Genomic DNA, 23,698 nt, shown 5'->3' on the forward strand with positions numbered 1-23,698 from the left:
GTAGCTATCGGCTCCGTGATTGGTCGAGAAGTCAGAGTCAGTTGGCCTCCATTTGACGTACTTTTTACTGCGCTCCTACCTGACAACAGCAATGAACTTAATTCTGATTGGTTAGTTTTTTTTCACCGAGCGAATCAAAAGCCGTTACATCCGCATTATTTGGATGGTTTGAAAGACGGAAGTCGGGACGACACCTGGAAATGACCTGAACGAAGTTGCTCGACATTTATTCAATAAATACACACAGAATCTCAAACTAAATGGTGTTTCATTGTCATCGCACACATCACAACTTTTTTTTTTCCCTCCTCAAAGTTGTGAGGAGGCGCTGCCGCTAAGCTTGGATGTCAACAAGCTAGCACACAATTAGCTCTAAGTTCAGCTAGCGCCCAGTGAAACACGATGGCAACGGTTCGCGAATGGAGAAGTAGCCCGCTAAAAACATCTCTGCTAACGGGAGCGCGCCGGCGGCGTCCCCCTTCTTCGATAGCCCGGGTCCTCCACGTTCTCCCAACCGGTGCAGCTCCAGGTACAACACGGCATCCAAACATTGGTGAGCAACAGATAAAGTAAGTAGGCTACTTTTCTAAAATTGTAGGTACAGTTCAGAAAGAGACATGCTGATAGATTCTGTTCCGGCGAAATAATAGGTGTCTGGAGTTATTGTTGCAGTTATTGCTGCAATTTCCCTTTGTGATATAAAGCTCACATACTGTTGTTGCTAGTATGAGTTCTCTTCATAATTACAGCATCAGCCTCTATTTTGGTGAAATTCCATGCTGTCATATAGCAACTACAAAGCAAAAGCACTGGACAAAATCCTGGCGCCTGGGTTAAACTGATCAAATGCAAAATATGAATACATAATACAGAGTTTGTATTATTTGACCAATTTTTAAGTTCTATTGCATTTTGTTCATGGAATCCATGAATCCTCCCTTCTACTGGGATCAGGATAATCTTGAATCGTGCTTTGGATCAGGAGTATCCCACTTAAAAAACACATGCTGAAGGCTGGATTACGTGATGTAATCTGATTTCAAAATGTTTTGAACAACTATTTTTCAAGATTTTCTCCACCTTACTTCTGAACCACCTGGTGTTCAGGCCATTTTGAGAACAAGCCCTGGAAACCCAGCATCAAACTGTAAACGTGACAAACTGCATGGTTTATATTACCGTAAATACAGTAACAGATTGAAGAATAGCATGAACGAAAATACATCCATGTCTTCCCTCCCATGCCCACCCCCCCTTTTTCTTCTCCCTTTTCACTAGTCTTTGGTTGCTATGGTTTTACACAAAATACGCGTAAATATTAATAAAAAAGACATTTTGATACTCAGGAATCATTTTGTTCCCATAGTTCCAGTCTTGTCACAAAAACAACATCCATAGGAGTTGTATCATGGAAGGTGAAACATTGTTAAAATAAGCTTTCATGTGCAACTTGATTAAAGTCCAAAAAACATTTCTTTCACGTGTGCTTTAATTTCATCATAGGCTCAACTACCAATGACCTGTATCTTTTTATGTCCAGTATTATTTTTTATTCAATTTTTTTAACATTGCACCACTTGTGCTTGATGATATACAAAAATAAATTTTGGCTGTGTAATTTTGTTTCTTGAGTGCAGAGTCAAATGTTTAAAGGGATAGTTCAGTGATTTTGAAGTGGGCTTGTATGAGTTACTGATGCATAGTTTATATGTAACCTTATGGAGATGGTGATCAGCGATGTCATTTAATGGAGTTTGGAGGGGAAATGGAAGTAGCGTACTTAAAAATCGCCGAACTATCCCTTTAAAGTATAACTGGAAAGACATACATTCATGAGGTGCACTTGAACGCAACGCAACGAGAGCCCAGTGAGGAATGTCTCTGCGCGTTTCTTCCGGCTATTACGGTCCGTCCTGCAGGCGGTTCTGTACGTGGCAGCAGCTGAACCGAAGCCCCTCTCTCTGTCCTGCTCATAACCCCGGGGGTGCCAAGCGAAACTGGGTCCACGCACCAAAGTGTGACGTTACTATTTAAAAAAAAAAAAAAAACCCGATAGAATAAAGGTAAGATAACGTCAAACGGTGCGCGTTATTAGCCTCGCTGCTGTACATCACTGGAGGCGGCTGAGCGGGGTCTGTCGAACATGCTGGAACGGTTGTCAATAACTGGGTCCAACAGGTTTTGGGTTTTTTAAAATTCATTTTTTGGACAGCAAGAGTGTCACTAGAGATGTGAGGCGCCAGCGAGGTAAAGTACCAACGAGCATGTTCTTCCGCGAGGTCCGTGTTTATGCCCGACATGTTGCCTGCTGCTCGGCGAGTCAGCGGCAGCAGCCGCCGCGGTTCACGATGTTTTCACAGAGGCAACGGGAGAAAGTTTTGAAACTTCTTTTTTTTTTGTGAGGCAAACCCCGTCACCCCCGTCGTCGTCGTCGCCGCCGCCGCCGCCTCCTCGCACGACATAGTTTATGTCTCTCTCTGTGTAGCGACACCGACGCGCGCGCGTGTGCGTTTTGGCGCAGTGGATATGAATCTGTGCACGTGCGCGGCGCAGGACGTCGAAGCGCTTCAAGTGTTGGGAAGTTCTAGAAACTGACGTCACCGGCGCGGCTGCTGGCCAGAGGAGGAGGAGGAGGAGGATGATGAGCAAACACAAGGCTCACAGTCTTGCTGGTGCTCATTGTCATATTTTACTCAACTTCATTTGAGAAAATGTCAGATTTACAGTTTGACAAGACTGGGAACTTTTGGGAACTATACTTTCTACCACAGGGGTGTCAAACTCATTTCCACCCTGGGCCATCAGCATTATTTTGCCCTCAAAGGGCTGCTTGTAACTGTAAGACTGTGTAAATGTAACTACTCATTCACATATTGTTAAATATATGTCTCTGCATTTGATTATTGTTTATTCAAATGTATAAAAATATTATACATGCATTTCCAGATAAGTAACCTCACTGAAAAGTGTGTTTAAAGTAACGTGTGGATTGTCTGGAGTAACCTAATGATTGCACTGCGTCTGGAAGATGTGGCTGATGATACATATATATTTTTTCATTAATCTTTATTGCTGTGAGCGAATTTGAATGACACCATTTACTGGATGGCTCCTTTAAATCTATATAATATCTTCATCACAGTCTGAGATGTCCTGCTGCTCAAGGCAACATCATCAAATGTTTAGCAGTGCACGACTTACCGTCTAAAATTCCTAAAAAAAACATCAGTTGAGTATCATGTAAGAGCTATCCTTTTACAGAATTGAGAGCCGTCAAATGTTTCCATATTTTAGCTTTAAAAGATGTAAACCAACATGAACTCACTGTCAAATGACGGAGTATCTCATTCCCTCGGAAGCTTACGTCAAATACATTTCCATGATCGTTTTAATATTACAAGAGCTGATGGGAATTTATACCAGGGCTGCAACTGTTGATAAGAAAACACACTGGCTTCGTCCCTCCTTGGGGAAATAGTACGACATTTCACTGTCACACAGTCCCACTATAATGTGCTTTGTATAGGCACAGCGGGTGAATGACGCCCTGCAGGGATTTATACGTAGCACAGTTTTGTAGATGGCAGCCATCGGATCGTGTTTAGCTGTAAGCAGGTAACAAATGGAGGGACGTCATGAATCTGTCAGCAGTAATTAGGTCGTGGAGGCAGGCGGAGTGCAGAGTCAGGGGATGGTGATGTGCGACATACGGGTGGAAACGTAGTGCAGATTTATTAAGAAAATATTGAAAGAGAATCTCTCCCTGTCGCTGCCTGATCATCATCTTTTCCTTGTGTATGCTGAAGCCTGTGTCCAGTCAGTTTGTCTCTTTCTATCCTAAATATTGAAGCAACACTTATCTAAATGTCTTGGAGATTTGTGTTTATCACAACATTATTTTTTTTATTGTTTATTTAAAATTATTTATATGAGCCCCCAGTGTTTACATTCCAGGAGAGTGAGTGGCTGTAAGTGGATAGAGGTTGAACACTCTTTCACATTTTAGAAAATGGTCGATTTGGCCGTTTTGGTCGTTTTGACCTTTTTGACTTGTGTTTGTGTCCATATGGATATTTGCTAATTTTAAACTAATACATGCATCTTTTGGTCTGAAATGAGTCCTGATGTGAGAACAGGGACTGTGCGGTGTGAACAACTCTTCTTCCAGGTAGAGATCAACCTGTTGGCTATTGTGGCTGCTACATCAGGATGGTTAGTTGATCATATAACATAACACATTTTTAATGATTAGTTTTTTTTCATCAAGCGCATGTGGTCCTCAGAAATCTGGTGTGGATCTTTTGTCAATGTTTTGCACAATCAATAGATTTACCACGCTGTCCTTCCTTCCTGATATCGTCTTATGCACAGGGTCAGCTAAAAGGTTGTGGAAAAATGCACACATCTATTGTGTCAGAGCTGGGAAACAATCAAATACCCAAGTATTATTTCCATTGGTTGGCTGGATGACTGTATAAAGTTTTGCAATTGTTCTCCCCTTGTGACGTGTAGAGGAAGTGAAAGACACAACAGACATTTCAACACTACATCGCCCAAAGGACTTAGTACTTCTTTTCTCTTATCAAATCATTTATGAAAGTGTCATGATACAGCCAGTGTAGCCTACAATCTTGAGTAGGAAAATATTGTTATTCTTCCTATAGTGTAAATTTAGAAGAGTGAAGCAATAATAAATAGTAAATAATAATAAAGTGTTTTTTAATTTAGATTTTGAAATAGGGTTTTCTTTGCTGGAGTGAGATCTAGACTGACGGGCAGTGATTGTCTGAGCATTCAGCATTGTTCACATAATGTATGTGGCATTTATATAAAATGTGTGTATCTCTCTTCACACACGTGTTAGCATGATAATGATGTCTGTAAATTGGCGGTGGCTTAAAGGAGACATACTAGTCCTGTTCAACAATACATGTTCAGTGTATTGTTCATCTGATTGTCAAGCTCCAAATTCTTAGTTATCCAGCTGTAGATGGCTGCTTTCATGCTCCTCTTACCTGGAATTTGGCCTTCGCTGCTCGAATGTGATGTAGAGACACTGTGAAGTGCAATGATACCTCTGCAGGCCACAAATAAAAACACCAAGCAGGTAAATACTGCTCTTTGCAACGGCCTTTGTTGAAAAGCCATTGTGAATTTGAAAGTTGAGCTCTGTCAACTGTGTGAGTTGAATAGTTCAATGTTCTCTTCTTGGAACCACTTGTGGGTGAACAGGGACATGATGACATGTTTTTGTTCTGATTGAATCAGATTAATTTTCCAGTAAAACCAAGCTGCAGTCCAACCTTGACCTCTGTCTCCGATTGTCTCATCCTTTTCAATGTCCTTGTTTTATGTTAATTTTTTTTCACCAGCACCCCACTTCTTAGTCATAAACTATATCCTATATATTTGATTCTGAACGGCAAGTTTAGTTTGTGAAAATTAAAAAACCTTTATCCTATAATTATTGAATTCCTAAAAACAACAACTTTGAAATAGGTTTTGTGCAACAATTTTTAACTATTGCTTCAGTTGTCTTGACGACACTCTCCTGTTCCCTGTACATTTTGCCCCTTGGCAATAACTCTAGTTAGCATCTGTTCTAAAATTATATTTTTCAAAATGTGTGTTTTTCTGAAATTGATTTTATCCTTTTGTTTCGACTTATGTTTTAAAAGTGTTTTCCCTCAAAACATAAATAACAAGATGTATATTAAGACCTTCCACATGCAGTTGGCCCTTGCGTGTGCCAGGGCAGCTGCTACTCGGACCGGCCATGTTTCTCTTTGGGGATTTGTTGTTGAGTGCGCCTGCAGCAAAACAGAAGAACAAGACTACAACAGATGTTGGAGTTATTATTCCCTGAGTAATCTTTTGCACCCGTTCCCCATTACAGACCTAGGATCCCGATTGCTTTGCAAGAGTATGTTTCTCTGGATCCTTATCTCCAGTGGAGCCACACCTCCATCCACGTATAGAGAGAAAAAAAATGCCTGGAAAAATTTGATATTTTGTTAGAAAAGAGCAGAGATCCTGTGGGTTGTCATCATCATTCAGTTCAGGTAGTGGTTTAAAAAAAAGACCAAAAAAATCTGATTCTCTGAGGGGGAAAAAGCATCACCAGGGAGTTTTTCTCATTTCTGACATTTCTGTTATATTACACCTGTCCTGTTCTGCCAGTTCATGACCTGCAGTATCATATCCTGTCCTGCCCTCTCCTCCGTAATGCCAGAGCTGCCAGGCAAGCGGTCAAGACTGGGGAATGTTGGGTAGTTAATGTAACAGGCACCTTTCCAGGAATGTGACATGGGTGTTACTGCCTGCAACAACAGGCAACACTGTGTTTGGTCTGGGCAATTGCACTGGCTGCAAATTACAAGCCAAAAGAGACTTGGTTGTTTCACTGTAGTTAAGGACTGTGCTTATAGTTATCTGGGGATTAGAAGTACTCCTAGGTCACATGTGGGAAACTCAAACTTATTAGTAGGGAGATATTTTTCGTTCATTGTGTAGGAAAAGCCAAATGTGATAATTAAATGAAAATATAGATAATTAAAGCATTCATTTCCCACTGATGTTTTGCTTCCATGGTCGAGCCCCATCCGAGCACCTTGTCCACGGAAGCCGACTGACCCCAACGGTCACACGTGTATAATCATTGTGTTAGGTGGTAGAAAATTAAGCATGCCCGACATAGGAGTTTTAATTTTGCCCATTTTGACACATTTTAGAATATGAAATAAGTATCGCCACATAATTGATGAAAAGCAGCTTGAATCTATTCACCCACAAAGAGGCAAGATTTGACTTAAAATATAGCGTTCTGTGTTTCCACGTCTGTGGAGTACGTGAGTATTTTTGCCTGTCATACCTGCCTGGCAACTCCCAACAAGTTAGGACAGCTCTGCAGCTCTTCTGCCCCATGGAGGACAGAGGTGACTTTGACAAAAATTGACAAAGTGCTTTTAGTCCAAAAGCCCCAAACTAACACCAAATATGTGTTTGGTGTGCGAATTTTGGTCCAGTCGTTTTTCTGGAATGTTTAAATATACAGGCGCTGACCCAGACTCTCGCACCCACTGTGGTATAGTCCAGCAAAAATGCTGAAAGTCGACGCATAAGAAATGTGACAATTTAGAAAACCAAGTCATTCTTTCTGCTCTTAAGATTCATAAGATGGTTTAATAAAAACAACAACCCAGATTTCATACTAGACTTGCAAGACTGAAACACAGTGGAAAGTGAAATAAGAATTCACAGTAACTTGCTGTTTGTTTTAAAGCCATTTCCAGCCCTTCGCCAATAGGACATGTTATTGTTACCATGTGGTGCAGTTGTGTTGGATGTTTGCCTCATCACAAGCATCCATTCGTCACAAATAAATGAAATTATACCTTCCTCCAATGTTGGTTTTACTAAGGACTTTACAAAGGAGCCAGTGACCTCTGATAATGTGATTGGTACTGGCAGAATTGCTGTTTTTGCAACCTTGTTCCCTGAAGCACGAACACTGACATTTTTTTCCTGGGAATGTCATTCGTCATGTTGGGTGCCACAGTGTCCTAAAGCCCAAACTAAATGTTTTCGCTTGATGCATTAACTTAGTCATAACCTATTTTAGCCACGATAGAAAGTCGACTTGCCTTTTGTCAGTCAAGTGAGTGAAAGTTCACCTGGAGCAGCAGAGTCTTCACCACGTTATTAATGCACTGACAATTAAGGTGCCGCTATTCTGCTCCAGTAAGCCTTTGATTACATACTGAGGCAGATACTGATGACACCATGCATGCGCTTGCATTTTGGCGGTATGCACGGCATGCTGTCATTACTGTGAAGTGATGTGATAAAGTGGAATTAGACAGAATCCTAAACTGAGAAAGTGGAGCAGTGTCACTTTACACCTAAAATCCCCAAACAAAGCTGGTGTCGGTGCTGGACTGAGAGCTGGGAGTTTCTGCCAGGTGATACATCATTATGTTGTCTTCCTCCTTCAGCCCTCTGGGCCCCGTTTTTGGCTCTGCCTTTCACCCTAGATAACACAAATCACTCATGTGAAAGGATGAATGTTTGTGAAGGCAATGTGGCAGATTCTGACAAGAAAGTCAAACTAAAACCAGAAACAAATTGGCAGCTGTGTGAAGTGGAACTGACTGCCGAGGATTGCAGCTGACTGATTAGTGTTAAAACTTTAAATGTCTGTTCGGTATTTAGTCATGAACATTTGTCATGTTGAACTCCTGACTCGACCAGTGAAAACGATGAACTTGTACCAACCTTACACGAAGCAGATGTTTCAACGTGCTTTGTGATTTTATTATGCAAAGAAATAATAAATTGTGTTGATATATACCTGCGGTTGCAAGGTATTATCCCTGCAATGTGGAAACTGAATGTTTTATTACAAAAAACATTATTCATTTTCCACACTGTCCTCTTATTATTCTTTCATAATTGGAGCTGGGCTGCAGACTAATGCAGACATTAGTGACTCACTCATAGGAAGCCTACTGGAAACTTTGAATTTTGTTAGACCATCCATTAATTTGATATGGAAAACCAGCATCGCTGCACACAGGGCTAATGTCAGGGTGTAATGCTGTTTTATACATGTATTTCAAATTAAGAGGGATCATTTTTGTGATCAAAATACTGTTTGTCAGCCATTCATAGCCAATATGAAAGCAAAGCACAGAGCAAATCATGGTTGGACAAGTGATCACAGCTGGACCTTAGCCTTTTACAACTTATCCTGTTGTTACAGAGCAATATGTTAGCAAGGACTAACACGCACTTTTTTGATTTCCCCTTTGCACAGTTTGTTAAATTGCCTGGGAGGAGGTGAAACTTATCCTAGATTGTATGAATCTCTTGTGACAAGATGTGGTGATGTTTCTCATTGCAGGTTATTGAAAAAGACAGAATGAGGAAATCCGTGTTTTTCATCTGCTGGACTCTGCTCAGCTGCTGCTGGTCCACACAGGCGGAGATCTTCACCTCCATTGGTAGGTTGTTGTTGTTTTTTCTCCCCTTGTTATTTTTGGTTAATTAAGATTTACAATTAGTCTCCTTCCAGCTTACGTTTGCTGCCTCGATTTATTTTGCAAAAAAAAATGTATTTCTTTACTGATTATTGTTATGTATATTAAACTCACAAGACAGTTTACAAAATCCTTGAAGGTCGCCCTGAGAGCTATAATACTCCACAAGCCTTCCATCCATTTATGAATATATGTATATTTAATTTTTTTATTTTTAGATTGTCCTCTGTATAGAAGGTACAGTCAGAATGGATTTACAAGCTTCTAAGTGTTGTCTTTTTATCTTTATATAGATTCCTCTGCAAACTTAGACACTTTTGGCTTTATATGCTATCTTATGTGGTTACTGCCACATAATGGTCAACAATTATAAACATTTAGCTTTTATGTGTCACTATGTTTTCGGGTTGTCCTGCTGTTCATCCATCCATCCCATTCTTGAGAACGGGATTTTTTTCAGCTATGTCTTTAAGGGAATTTCTTCAGCTTTGAACACAATATATTAGGAAGAATCCAGGACAGGAATTCCATTACACCTGGCATAAATGTCCCCTTGGAATCAAGGATAAACTGATAAGAATTTGGAATTCCTTAAAATTCTACACAAACGTTCACTTTCACACAAAAATGATAAGAGTACGGTGGTCAAATGTCGATGTCACAAAATATGGTTTTGGCCATAACTCAATACAATGAATTATAGGATAGATTATTGTGGTCCACTCATTCCTGTTTTTCCAAATCTGAGAGAAAATGGTTTAATGTTGTGCGCAGTGCTCAAACACAACATGATCTCTGCAGGCACAAGATTAAAATGTCCCCAATTCAAAAGAGACAACAAAAAGCCCGCAACCTCCCCCATAAACAGTTACTGTGCCATTTGTGCAAATACCTCCTTTCATAAATATGAGAAGATCTCACTAATTTACACATGCTGCTTTTGATATAAAGCAGATGCATCACATCAGTCAACAGGCTGCACCTCATGAGTTAAACAGTCCCTAAAATCACAATGATTTACTGCACTTGGCTGGTCAGTTACTCCAGCTGCATGCAAAAACAATGAAAGTGTTCCATTATTCTTCTTCCCCCAGCCAACTCAGGGAATTAACCATGCTCAAACATTTCCATGCAGTTGTTTACTATGCACAGTCCTCCCCCGACCATCTCCTCGTGGAAGAACATACAATCAGAGCTCCACAGTTTGTGGCTGAGGCAAAAAGTTCTACCAAAATACATTTTATAGGTTTTTAAAGCAAAGAACAGCAACAGAAATGCTCCCACTGGGAAATTTTGTGATTAGATAAATCAAGATAAAAACACAGGTGAATGAAGCTTTCAATAAGAAAAAACTGTCAAATTTTCCAAGCAAATACTAAACATGAATTTTCTTTTTTCAACACTGTCTGTCTCTCTGTCTCTCTGTCTGTCTGCAGGCCAAATGACAGACCTGATCTACACAGAAAAGGAGCTGGTGCAATCTCTGAGGGAGTACATCAAAGCAGAAGAATTCAAGCTTGCTGCCGTGAAAAGGTAAAGTCTTCCCACCAAGATATTTCGAAAACGACCCCCCATGCTTCTACTCCACAGTATTACTGAGGGAATTATGCTGCTGTGTACTTTTCAAATGAATATTTTACATACAAAGCATATGATAATCTTATAAAAGCAATACATCCATTGTTTAAGATTAAACCAAACTTAGTGACTCCAGTGTCTGCTTCGGACCCCTTGGCATGTTTCAGATGCAGTTGCACCAAATGGGGGATTTTTCCCCTTCAGGTTTCATTTTAGATTAACTTTTTGGCCCGAATATGTTCCATTAAAAAAAAGTAAAAAACAGTCTGAAAATGAATACATATTTGTGAAACCGAACTTTATTTTCTTTGTGTATTTACTATGACCTTCAAAATATTCGTAGATCCCGATCCCTCTGTAGATCCGGATCCCAAGAGCTGTAACATCTTTTATTTGATTGGTTTGTCTTGTCTCTTAGCTGGGCCAACAAACTGGACGCTCTGACCAGAGTGTCCACCTCTGACCCAGAGGGCTACCTCGCCCACCCAGTCAACGCCTACAAACTGATGAAGAGGCTCAACACAGAGTGGTCTGAACTGGAGAGCCTGGTGCTGCAGAACCCTGCTGAAGGTGAGGAAAATCCCCCCATAACAGTGTTTTCTTGAAGGGGCAGTAAATTTTGCTAATTTCAATCCTGTCAGATATGCTTTTGCATCAGTTTTATGCTGCCTCGACTGGATCGGCGTCTGTTTGCCTGACGTTGCATTCATTCCACCTTAAAATATCGCTTCGGGTTGGAAAGTGCATCTGAAAGGGCAGCATTTATCACTTTTTCTGTGGGACTTCTTTCCGCATGAGCAGAGAGCGAATGGTCAGAGTCAAATAAAATTTTAAGAAATGCAGTGCGGATGTGAGCAGAGTGATTACAGCTTGGACTGCAGAGTGTAAGTTTCTGCTGAACGGAGGGAAAACTGAGGCTGTCAAGTTGTAGCTGCAGCAGTTGGTCCTCATCTCTGCATGTTTTGACTCTGCTCTCCGTGTGTGTGTGTGTGTGTGTGTGTGACGTGGGTCCATATCTGTGTGAGGCAGATAAATTGAGCATGAGTGTACAAGTAAATCTGTATACGTGGCCATGAGAGAGAGAGACGGAGAGTAGAGAGACTGGATGTTAAGTTTTTAAACTTAAGTAGATAGAAGTTGAGCTGTATTTTGATTCAATTCAATGTTTTTTATTATTTAAATTTTTCTTCTTTTTGTCTTCATGCCTGGGCAAGACTGATGTATTCACATCAAATCAGTCAAGCAACTTCAAAAAAAAAAAAAAAATGAGTGATGGAATTTGGACTTTTGCCAATCAAACATGATAATTATATGAGCTCAGGTATTTAGATTAAAAGATGCCACCTCTGAATAAGCACATACAAATCATAAAAACGAATTAACACACATTTCACGTCTGCCCTTGGGAGTTTCTGGCTATACTGAGCAGCAGATGGTGACATCTGATATGAATAAAGAATATGAGGGAACACATATGACAACATTTCTCCAATGCATAGTAATGACAAGTCATCATTAGCCTCACAAGGTGACAAGGTCATTCAGACGTCTGTCTGACGTCAGAACAGAAGCAGAATTATTTACAGAAAGTCTGCGGGATTAAAGTTTGTGCTGACTTTGCTGATCATTGATACGACCCGGCTCGGTAGGGGAAAAGGAAGCAACATAAAACCAGGTGTATTTGGTAAATTAGTTATTGATTAGCTTGCTTTGCTTTCATTCATAATTGTTGCTGCAGACACAGAGGAAAGGAGAATATAACTACAAAGAAAAAGGACAGTGACAAGTAACAGGGTGATTTGCAGTTTTATTATTTAATGGTTCTGAAATTAGATCAAGTAAGATCACTATCAATTATTTTTCACTTCAAAGTACGATGGAAATTGACCCAATGTGGGGAGAATCATTGCAAAATATATTGTTCTTAGTAAAAGGAATAAAGAGTGGAAATAAAATGAATCAAAAGAGTTTAAGACTAGTTTGCTTTTTTTCATTATGTTTGTTTTCATAAATGTCAGATTTTCCTCAGGAATCAAAAACACACCATCAATCGTCAATTGAATCACCACTGTTTTGTACCATTGAGTAATATATCTGAAACGTATGTGATTGTGATGCATTCATGGTGTTGTCCATTTAGTGGACAGCACTAAAGTTGCTAAGCCCATTTAGTTTATTTGGTGATTCATTACATTGATTTTGTAATGAATCAATGTAATCAATGTGATTTTTTTCTACTTTGTCCTCAGAGTTCATTTCCAACATGTCCATACACAGACAGTTTTTCCCAGATGAGGAGGATCAGACGGGTGCAGCCAAGGCGTTGATGCGTCTTCAGGACACGTACCAACTGGATTCCGAGGCCTTCTCAAGAGGAAAGCTGCCAGGTAAATTAATATTGGGCAGTTATTATCTTAATTATGAATATACTAGAAAGGGATAGCGTGCGTAAATTTGCAAAAGAAAGAAGCCAAACTAAACCCACATGTTGGGATTTTTTTGTGTTCGTAATTTTGCTTCTTGTGAAAACCAATTTGAGTTTTGGACGGAATGATGTCATGGTGACTAGTCTTCACTTCTTCAAGAGTTTGGCTTTGAGTTCAAAGTTACCATTACTCTCAGTTTAAGGTGGGGCTGGAGTTAAATATATGGTTATTTTAGAGTTTTTACTTTGGTTCTCGGACACTGCTTGATTGAAGATTAACTCTGTATCTGGTCAAGGGTATAATCACTGAACTATTCACAGACCCTCAAGGGCATGCAGTACTGCCTCAGCATGGTCTTGTTTTATACTACAAGGAGACACCCAATTCGTTGAAATGAAAAGTAATAATAAATTGTCACGAGATGCTCTTGAAGTGTAGTTACTATGTTTGAATTGCAGTCTCATTCCAGTGGCATTGATTTGGACCCATGACAAGCATGAAATGGTATTTAAAGTCAGTGAATCCTTCCCCAGGTATGCACTCCAATGCCTTGTTGACGGTGGACGACTGCTTCGACATGGGGAAGACTGCTTACAACGATGCAGACTATTATCATGCTGTGCTGTGGATGCAGCAGTCCTTAAAGCAGCTGGACGCTGGCGAGGAAGCGGAGGTTTCCAAGGCGGACATTTTGGACTACCTCAGCTACTCCGTCTACCAAATGGGAGACCTGCCTCGGGCCATTGAGCTGACACGCCGGCTCGTGGCCATTGGTAAGGTTGCAGCATAGGCAAGTGTAAGCTCGAATAAGTGTGCACACTAATACTCATTACTCATAGGGCTCTAAATTATAGGTGTAAGCATATGGTGTGGGCGCTCCCTGGTGCTGGAAGGGGAAATGAAAACTGCTTGAGTCTGAGACTAGCAAAGACACAATGCACTTGGCGCCTCTTTACACGGGGTGTAAAATACAGTAGGGCCTGTAATCTCATAATCTTTTATCTCAGCATGAGCCTCATTATTTGGCTTCCTTTTTACTTTAAATGAAGGGTGAATGGGTTCAGGTTCTAAATTCTTTCGAAACTAAAAAATAAATAAAAATAAGCGCATTTTAAATGTAATTAAAGAGCACTGGTGAGTTTTTCAGTTGCCTCCCATAACACTTACGGACACCCCTTAGCTGACCGATGTAACCCCAGTCCTCCGCAGTGGGGTAATTAATGGGTTGTCTTCTTGCCGTTTTACTAATCACAACAGTCCACCCTCTTCTCACTGCGGTGGTTGGCAGAGCAGTAGGGTGTAGTCCTTGCAGAGTAAGGGCCGGTGGTTTGTTACTGTTATTTTAGTCTCCGCATCAAGAGCTGCGTTGACAGCTGCAGGCCATCTTTTTTGAAAGCTGTGGTGTCCTTGTTTACTTGTCAAGTGAAATGAATAGAGGCAGAGCAGATGTAGCAGACATAAGTACGAGAGTGGCATAAATCGTCTCATCTTACTGAGCACAACAGTGAACATGTGCGTTTTCCAAAATGTTGACATATTCCTTTTTTTTCTGTTGGTTAAAACATATGACAAACAATAGTGACACAAAGTAGACAGAGACAGAACAATGGATATTACTAATAGGATTATAGGATAAGATTATAAAGTATGGATCTTTATTAAATTATCAAATGTTTTGTTTTGATCAGTAAAGTTACTAGTGACTATATTTGTTAAATAAATGTAATGGAGTAATTCCAGTGGAGTATAAGTGTAAAGTAAAACTGATCACTCAAACTCTAATATAGGTTATTTAAGAGATATATTGAGTACATGTACTTATTTACTTTCCACCACTGAGGACAGAGTAAATTGTGACTGAGTTGAAAGTTCAAGTTCCCTGCAACTATAAATGGAAACTGCTACTGTGGAGAGACATTTTAAACAATTTGAACAAGTTAAAGTTCAAATTAAAAATCATTTTACTGTAAACTAAAAGTAATCACTTGTTCCTTCAGCGCGACAGGTTAGTCTGCCTCTCAGTTGAGATGTGAGCCACCAACCACATTTTGTTGTACTGACAGAACCCAGCCACCAGAGGGCAGGAGGAAACCTCCGCTATTACGAGCGGTTGCTGTTCAAGCAGCTCAATGAGCAGAACCAGACCTACCAGCCTCCCTCTGAGGAGCCCATCCAGCTGGGAACCTACAGCAGACCACAAGACCATCTCCCAGAGAGAGAGGCCTATGAGGCGCTCTGCAGAGGAGAGGGGCTTCAAATGGTGAGACATTAGACAAATAAAGACATGTTGGGGATTAAATGTAACGTAAAGACCTGTAGCAGAGAAGCAGTCACAGTATTTGATTGTATTGTACATATCTGATTTAGCCAAATAAAATTCCAAAGCACTAGATACTTTGATCCTCTGCTTCAGTTAATTTTTATTTTCATGAGAATACAGAAGGAAGTGTTTCAGCCAATCAAGTTATCACTTATCAAAGGTCTGATGTGGTATTTGTTTCTAGATCACATGACTTAGTTCAGGATGTTTGTCATTGGTGAACCATACCAATCACTAATCTTCATGGCCGCCAGTGGTGCAAGTCATTCTGACCACGGGATTAGTAATTATTTAGTAATCATAGTTATTTTCAATAAAACTTATAAATTCACAAAACTACTTGTTTCAACGTGTTGATGAAGAACATTTCTGGTTAGTGGGCGATCGTCTTTACCTCCTGAGCCACAGCCGCCCAATGTTTGTGGTGTTATTTAGCAATCTAATTATTTTTGTCTATATTATTTTCTTGCAACAATGCCACACAAGATGTGTGGTTGTTTGTTTTGGTTCCTTAGCTGTTTAGAGAGGCACAATCAAATAAGAGAGTCTCTTTCAATAAACCATTAAAGAAAAATAGTCCTACTCGTGCACAACCTGTTCCCCACACTTCTGAAATAATGCTTACCCTTCATCTTGTGAAATTATATTTTGCCAGCAGGGGGCAGCAAAAAAAAAATATGATTTCAACTCTTGAAAGCAAATGAATGCATTCTTCACTATAATTATTTCCCCCTGCTCGTAACGTTGGTTCAAATTACAAAAATGTGACTATTCTGTTTAATTTTTCCTGCTTATCCTATATATTTTACCAGACCGAAGCAAGGCGCAGCCGTTTGTCCTGTCGCTACCAGGATGGTAAAGGTAATCCTCGTCTCCTGCTGAAACCCATGAAGGAGGAGGATGAGTGGGACAGCCCCCACATCGTGCGCTACCTTGATGTCCTGTCACACGAGGAGATTGAGAAGATCAAGGAGCTGGCTAAACCCAGGGTTAGATGAAAATCAAATAATAAATGATTATCAATGCACACTATCTTATGGAGATATATTTGTTTATATCAAGTTTATATGCAGCCTAACTCCAACAAAATTTTTGGTTAATCCATTAACAAATTTATTATATCAGGTACCGGTTCAGGAAATTTCTTTCACCTTCAAAATCCATAATTATACAGTGAAATCATTTTTTGCAGTCTGGGTATATACAAACTCTTCTCTTGGAGAAAAATATTATAATCTAAAAATAATATTACACATAAAGATCGATAATAATAAAAGTAACTTACAGTATTTTCGTGGAACAGAGTTTCAAAAACCCCATTCCTTCATCTATCTGGGTTGTTTTTTTGTTTTTTTTAGCTTGCCAGAGCTACCGTCCGTGATCCCAAAACAGGCATCCTGACCACAGCCAACTACAGAGTATCAAAAAGGTAACTCAATTTTATCAGTTTTTACTGTTTATATAATTTTATGTGTAAATGAAGCTACTCCAACCTTTGACTGTTTTGGTTTGGGGGTGAGGTTTTTTGAAGGATGGGTTTGGGGGATCCTGGAACTCCTTTTTTAAATACAAATATTACATTTTTTAATTATTTACACTTGTTCTCCAGACTCACATGTACAAATTTTTTTTCAGTGCCTGGTTGGAAGGGGAGGATGATCCAGTTGTTGACAGAGTCAATCTGAGAATACAAGACATCACAGGCCTTACAGTCGACACTGCAGAGTTACTTCAGGTAATCAACAGAACTACATTGAATAACTACGTCATCGTGTCCCATATTACACAGAAATTAAATTTTCTAATGAAAGTTATATTCGTACAGTTATATTTATGGAAAATAACACTGATTATAGTGATGGAATAATGTGTCTGAGACCAGTGTGTCTAAAACAAGGAGTTGGATAAAATATGCCAATCGAGCAAAATAAGTGAGAAAAGAATGTGGATTTTTTATTTATTTTTACCACAGGATCTTGCTTATAGAAGCTGTATAAATTGATTAAGATGTTTTAGCTTCATCTAGCATGTCAAAGTCCAAAGACAATATCACACTCACACTCGCCACAATGATGACTACTACTTTCTGCCAAAGTATAGTTTCCATTGATTAGACTGTTCTGAGTTCTGCTAAGGAATGCATCAATAACTCAATTTAACCTGTACCGTCTATCACAGATTAGACTCTAGCTGTATCTACAAACTATTTTTGCCCATTTCTGGAGTCTTTATTTAATTTAATTTGAGTTCAAATCGCATGAATGACCTCAAAATAAACAGATTAAATAATATGAATATCCATATCTAATGGTTTAATATATACGTCATCTCTGTCACATGCTGATTAGGTTGCTAACTATGGTGTTGGAGGACAGTACGAACCACATTATGACTTCTCCCGGGTGAGTTCATCAGCACATCACTAACATGCTTTCAGCTTTTCCCACATTCTTCTGAAATATAATTTTTTACTTTTGAAATCTGATATAAGTTCTCTCTGGGAGTGATTTCTGGAAAACATCAATGAGTTTCATGTGATGTATGTTTTGTTACGGAATTACCATTAATTTTAAATAATACAAAGGGTCTTCTTCTTCCTTGATTTGCAGTTTGCGGAGTTTATTTCTTTAATCAAGAGCGTGGTCTTTCATTTCGAGAGTGTTGTTGTTGTTGTTGTTGTTGTTGTTGTTGTTTCAGATAGTGCAGGAACATGAAACAAAGAAATAATGCTCTCAAAATGAATGACCATACTCTTAAATAACGATAGGGGCTCTTCATAGTAGTAGATGAAAAAATGATTAATGTCAAAAGTCATTTTGCTATTTTGAGTGCAGTTAGTGCCGTTAGTGGCGGGCTCCTATTGTGAGTCTTTTTGGTGATGGGTTAAACGTTATATACATCTGTTGCAGCGTCCTTTTGACACAAACCTCCAGGTCGATGGAAATAGACTTGCCACCTTCCTAAACTACGTGAGTACATGCGAGTGTGCAGTGTCTTCATCATGTATTTTCACTCTTGAATTTTATCTTCATAGAAAGATGAGCCTGATGCTTTCAAAAGATTAGGCACTGGAAATCGTGTGGCAACTTTTTTGAACTATGTAAGTATGTGCATCCAATCGCCGTTGATTGAATGCCTGGGCTGGCAGTCGCCTGACATCCAAGGTCTATCTGTCTTTTGTTTTAGCTTCATGGGCATTAGCTCTGGTTCAATCTTGGACTTGGATTGATTGCCTTTTATATGATTGGCTTTACAGTCCTTTGCTTGATATGATGGAGCAAGATGGGGAGAGAATACCCTTAAAAATGTTGCTAGAAAAATATCCCATCATGAATGACAGGAAAAAAACTTTGTCCGTCAATCAGTTCCAGTGCATATTGTGGAGAGTTTCGTTGGCCATTCCCATTGAACATACTGAGTTAAAAGCCACGCTTTATTTTACCCATGTCTTACAAAATAAGTTTACACCCAAAAATACATACAAACATATTGTGGTTAAATCCTGAAACCTTTAATTCAGTGTTCACTGCATTGGATGGTGTTTGAGTAGATTAATGTTCTACATTATACGATAAATGTAGAAACTCTTTGAAAAAACAACTTTAAACTGAACACGATATGTTCCCACACTGTAGTTACAAGTACGAATGTTGACTCTGTCTTTAGACCTGAATCTGATTAGAGAATAAAGATATAGTTTTGATCCAGTGTGTATTTTTTATTTTATTTCGTCCTCAGATGAGTGACGTCGAGGCGGGAGGTGCCACGGTCTTCCCTGACTTTGGAGCTGCAATCAGGCCTAGAAAGGTGATAGCAGTGTGCGTGTGTTTCTTTGTGCATGTTCCTGAGTGTGTTTAGACTCCTAGTTTCCCCAGTTGAAAAAAAATAATCTAATCTTAACAGATTTAAGGCTCAATGCATCAAGAGGACAGTAGAGAACTCTCCTGCCAGAATGACTCACATGTCAGGTCCTTTTGACATTATTCTGTATTGAATGGGGTTGGGTATATAATATGTTTTTGCTTAAGGTATTAAAAGGTTGATTTACCCTTGATGCCACCTGCCTCCCTCTGACTGGTCTCAAAGACAGCACAGAGGCACTAATAATGGCAGCACAAAATCAAAAGAGGCCGGGGTTGAATACATCAGACAGAAACCCAGGTGCAGGCTGTGCAATAGCATAACCAAAAGTCTGTCACTGTATTACAGTCATCTATTACTACTTCTTTTCTTCAGCATCTGTCTCATTGCGTGTCTTGCCTTCTCTGATGACTACCAGATGTTACCATCATTTTTGCATGTCTTTCATTTCTCCATAGGGGACAGCAGTGTTCTGGTATAATCTGTTTAAGAGCGGTGAGGGAGACTACAGAACCAGACACGCAGCCTGTCCTGTCTTAGTAGGAAGTAAATGGGGTGAGTCGTGGTTGAGATTTATTTGACACGTTGAATCGGGGAACGGGGCAACTGCATTATAACTGCAATTAAGCAAATCAAAATGCTTTCCACTGTTTGTGTACATTAAGATTGTGGATATGTATGACAGGTATTTGGATAGAAAACTATTCATTATATTCTTGATTGTCCGTTAATTTTCTTAAAAATAAAATTCATTAATTGTTCATTATTTTTTTCACTCGTTTAATCAACATCATCTAATTACCATGCCACTGCTGTGTTATTAATTAAAGTAATACTAATAAAGACCTTTGTTATGTACTTCATCAGTAGATCAGTGTTTTTATTTTTCTGTACTTTTCTTAATCTCTATTTTTCATATAATATCTCTATGCTGGAGCAACTGTTACAAATTCCTGATTCTGATAAGATGTGGTAAAAACTTAAAAAAACTAATTTCAGTTGAATGCATACCTTTGGAACATTACCTTCAGCCTAATAAATTCAAACTTGAACGAGGGAACACTGCAGCTTAGACGGGCTGTGTAACCTAACCAGACAGGGGAGTTATATTTTACTTCCGACGTATGTTTTAATACATAGTTATTGTAATATCATATTTGTGGTCCTCAGATTCTTTTTTCTTTCTTTTTTGTCAGTGTCAAACAAGTGGATTCACGAGCGAGGACAAGAGTTCAGGAGACGCTGTGGCCTGACAGAAGTGGACTGAAATCTGATTCACATATAACGTGCACACACCTAACCTAACACACTTCCTCTCCATTGCTGTATTTCTATTTTATTATTGTAACGCTCAGACATATTCTTGAAATGTTACATAAGTGATCTCCCCTGAACTTGTTGACATAATTGACACATCCTTTATGACACCGATATGTGAGGTCTGGCTAGATGATATTTTTTCTTTTCTTTCTTTTTTTACGAGAGGATGTGGGGCTCAGATCTCCTCAGCTTACATCTTAAACCAAAACACCTACATCATAAAGGATGAAGTGACAGAGCAGGTTTTTCTGATTTATTTCAATTCTACATGCACCATCTCAAAGAGAGAACATTTTGTACTAAAGGCATTTAGTATATTCCAAGTATCAGTAGCACATGAGTAGTGAACCATTTTCCTCTGCAATTTCCTATGTAATTCTGTGGTATCAACACATTGCATGTTGTTCAGCTAGTGTCTTAAGTAGAGCTGAAAACCTGTTCATAAATATTTTTGCAGCCTATGGATCCAAACCTGGGTCAATATTTTTGTGAATTGGTGAAAATATTTGAAACTGAAATTTCAAGTTTTGATCTTGAACTCTGAAAAATACGACAGTGTTTTCAGAATAACAACAAGTGTATGTAAAGTTTTCAATTTAAATGTACAACAGTTTCAAATCACGCTTCACCGTTTTTTCGCTTCAAGTGGCAACCCACCGTGACGTCACCTGTTGGTTTGTGAACTGCGGTTTTGAAGCCTCGCATTTCGTGTTTTGACCAGCGCCATCTTGTTTGTTTTTTAAACCGGACGTAGATCTGGGGGTGGGTCTGACTGAGAGCTCATCCCCTCTGCGCCCAGCTACACCTGCAACTATGCACCGACTGGACGGACCAGCAGTCAATCAAGCCGTATCCACACTAAGGTGCTTTTTCATCCTATTTTACTCTAAATGAGACCAGAATTTACAGAATGCTGCAAGACTTGAAACTAGTGATTGAGACCATAAACTCCTCAGGAAAATGTTTACTGACGTTATAAATCAATTGAGAGTTCATTTTTCTCATATTTTCTCTAATTTTTCCAACCAGTGAGTCGCCCTGGGATAGTGATACACTTCCGCATTGGCTTCATTTTCCGGACCCGATGAATACGTCCATTTTATTTACAGTCTATGCTTTCAGAACAATTTGTTGTTTTTTTTTAAATTTCACCCTGATCTGGCTTTGGGGGGCGTGGTGTCAACTGGGAGGGACAGCACAATAAATAAGGCAGGGCACCTCCCTCAATCACGTTGCCTTCAGGAAAGGCATGTTTCCCCACTTCCCCACCCTCTAATCTCTGTGCTCTGTGCTGGACACTGAGGAGTCAAATTCGGCAAATCCCACACCTAAACTAGTCTTTTCCCCTTTATGCATGTCCCTGTGTTACAAAAATTACCCACCATCGTAACCGTTTTAATAATTTCCAAGCGTATATTGAAAATAATAGCAAATATTTCTTACCTGAGTAAGAAAAATGTGAAAATATGATTTCAAAACTAAAAAAAATAAGAACCTCAAATATCAGAATATTCATGACAGTGCAAAATTGCAGAATTTACACTTGTATTTAAATTTTTAAAAAAACTTGCTGTCTATTATTTTGAATACACTGTTGTATTTTTACTTTTATTTAAGTTCAAGATCGAAACTTGTACTTTCAGTTTAAAATATTTTCTTAAAAATTAATAAAACTATTGACCCTGATTCGGCTCCATGGATGCCAGCTTACCAGAAATTTCTGTTTACAAAAACACCTTAGATCCAAAGTAAATCTGTGGTCTGATATTTGCTGAATTAATTATTAAATGTGGGAACTGAACTCAGAAAAACATCCTCTCTCTGTTGGTTATTTCAAACAAAAATGAAAGACAAAACATCCAAAGTTACCATCAGCACCGACGACGCAGTACTAAAGCCTATTTGTGTCCAATTGACCAACAGCTGTATTTTGTCATTTAAAATGACACTAATGTTGGTTTTTTTTGCATCCAAAGTTGTTCTTCCCTGTCAGACCTGACAATTAAATAGATTTTCTAAGTTATGCCATGGTTGCCTCACTGAGTGCATTCTCCATGATGGTTAAACAAGAAAGTCAATGAATGGCCTTTTATTCTTTTTTTCTTTCATTCACTGTTTTACATGGTTTATAAGTCTAATCGAATTGTCCTTATTACAGATCTGACAACATTTCCTGAAGCTCAGTGGCTCCATCCAAGCAAAACATCCCCATCTACAGTATAGACTCGGTCCTTCTGTTGAGTGAAAAGGTCGTGTCAAGGGCAAAAGTGTTCACGGAACTTCAGCTTTAAAAAAAAATATATTCACATTTTATTCAATTAAGGACTGTCTGTGACTGCCTGCAGTTTGCAATTCTTGATTTGACAGGCTCATGGCTCTGACTTGCGTAGTTTGGTGTTAATCAAAATCTGGAAGTAAAGTCAATGCATGTCTGCTCTTTTGTTTTTCATTTGCTTAAAGTCTAAAGATAATGTCTCTAAAATGGTCACTGTTTTTGTGTACATAAATCAGGCTCATGTGAAGCTATGCTGTTCAGACAGCCCTTAATAGGCCAACTGACCCCATGAACTAACGTGCTAAATTTCACACTTCTACGCCCAGACAGGCAAAGTCTAACACTTCGCTCTCTTAAGTCTAATTCAACCCTGCTGTGCACCGTTGGCTGTATGCCTGAATGTCTTGGGAAGGGAAATGCTATATCTGCGTGTGTGCATAAAGAAGAGAGGGTCTGTACGCGAAATGTCCTAACTATTTTAAAGCACTTAACGCTAGTATGAAAAGGTACAAATCACGATACAAGATATGATATTTGGATACAATTACAGCAGCACTACACAGGTTATTTGTGAGTGTTTGAAAGAAAATATTCCAAAATACAAAATGGGCCAATCAATCAGCCACAAGAAGAAATCTACATAATGCCTTTTTTTCATAACCAATAGTTTGGTCTGGTTACAAGAACAGCAGAAAAATCATTAACAAAACATTCACATTCAAATACAACACATCAGGAATGAGGAACTTCAGTGAAAGATAAAAGTAAAAATCATTGATTGTTTTTTTGAATTCCAGAACACTCAGCATGTGAAGGTCAACAATGCAGAAACAGGCGAGGAAGCACACTGTAAGATATGTTTTGGAATGACCACAGCATT

General features: G+C 39.1%; 2 protein-coding genes across 9 annotated transcripts in view; both read left to right on the top strand.

Moving 5' to 3' along the window:
- The first annotated feature begins 182 nt into the window (after positions 1-182).
- On the top strand, positions 183-22,566 carry p4ha2 (procollagen-proline, 2-oxoglutarate 4-dioxygenase (proline 4-hydroxylase), alpha polypeptide 2). 8 transcript variants are annotated; one of them, XR_004790284.2, is made up of 17 exons: positions 1,912-2,063; positions 8,903-9,002; positions 10,475-10,571; positions 11,035-11,186; positions 12,866-13,003; positions 13,576-13,815; positions 15,106-15,302; positions 16,175-16,351; positions 16,721-16,791; positions 16,998-17,097; positions 17,711-17,764; positions 18,272-18,331; positions 18,397-18,462; positions 19,101-19,169; positions 19,682-19,778; positions 20,420-21,406; positions 21,573-22,566. XR_004790284.2 is itself a non-coding variant. In XM_035626687.2 (16 exons), the coding sequence occupies exons 2-16, from the start codon at positions 8,921-8,923 to the stop codon at positions 20,488-20,490; spliced, it is 1,671 nt and encodes a 556-aa protein (XP_035482580.1). In that variant the 5' UTR covers positions 183-569; positions 8,903-8,920; the 3' UTR covers positions 20,491-21,164. The 8 variants fall into 8 exon arrangements, 6 of the variants coding, with proteins under 6 accessions (XP_035482580.1, XP_035482582.1, XP_035482583.1 ...); XM_035626687.2 differs by lacking the exons at positions 1,912-2,063; positions 21,573-22,566 and adding an exon at positions 183-569 and having other exon boundaries at positions 20,420-21,164; XM_035626689.2 differs by lacking the exons at positions 1,912-2,063; positions 21,573-22,566 and adding an exon at positions 183-553 and having other exon boundaries at positions 20,420-21,164.
- Positions 22,567-23,526: 960 nt separating this feature from the next.
- jakmip2 (janus kinase and microtubule interacting protein 2) overlaps positions 23,527-23,698 on the top strand; it is a 29,958-nt gene continuing 29,786 nt past the window's right edge. The window contains exon 1 of the mRNA XM_035626670.2: positions 23,527-23,667. The gene's annotated coding sequence lies outside the window, so the exon portion shown is untranslated. The remainder of the gene's footprint in view (positions 23,668-23,698) is intronic.

This window comes from Scophthalmus maximus, chromosome 2 (genome assembly GCF_022379125.1).
Source record: "Scophthalmus maximus strain ysfricsl-2021 chromosome 2, ASM2237912v1, whole genome shotgun sequence".
Taxonomy (NCBI): domain Eukaryota; kingdom Metazoa; phylum Chordata; class Actinopteri; order Pleuronectiformes; family Scophthalmidae; genus Scophthalmus; species Scophthalmus maximus.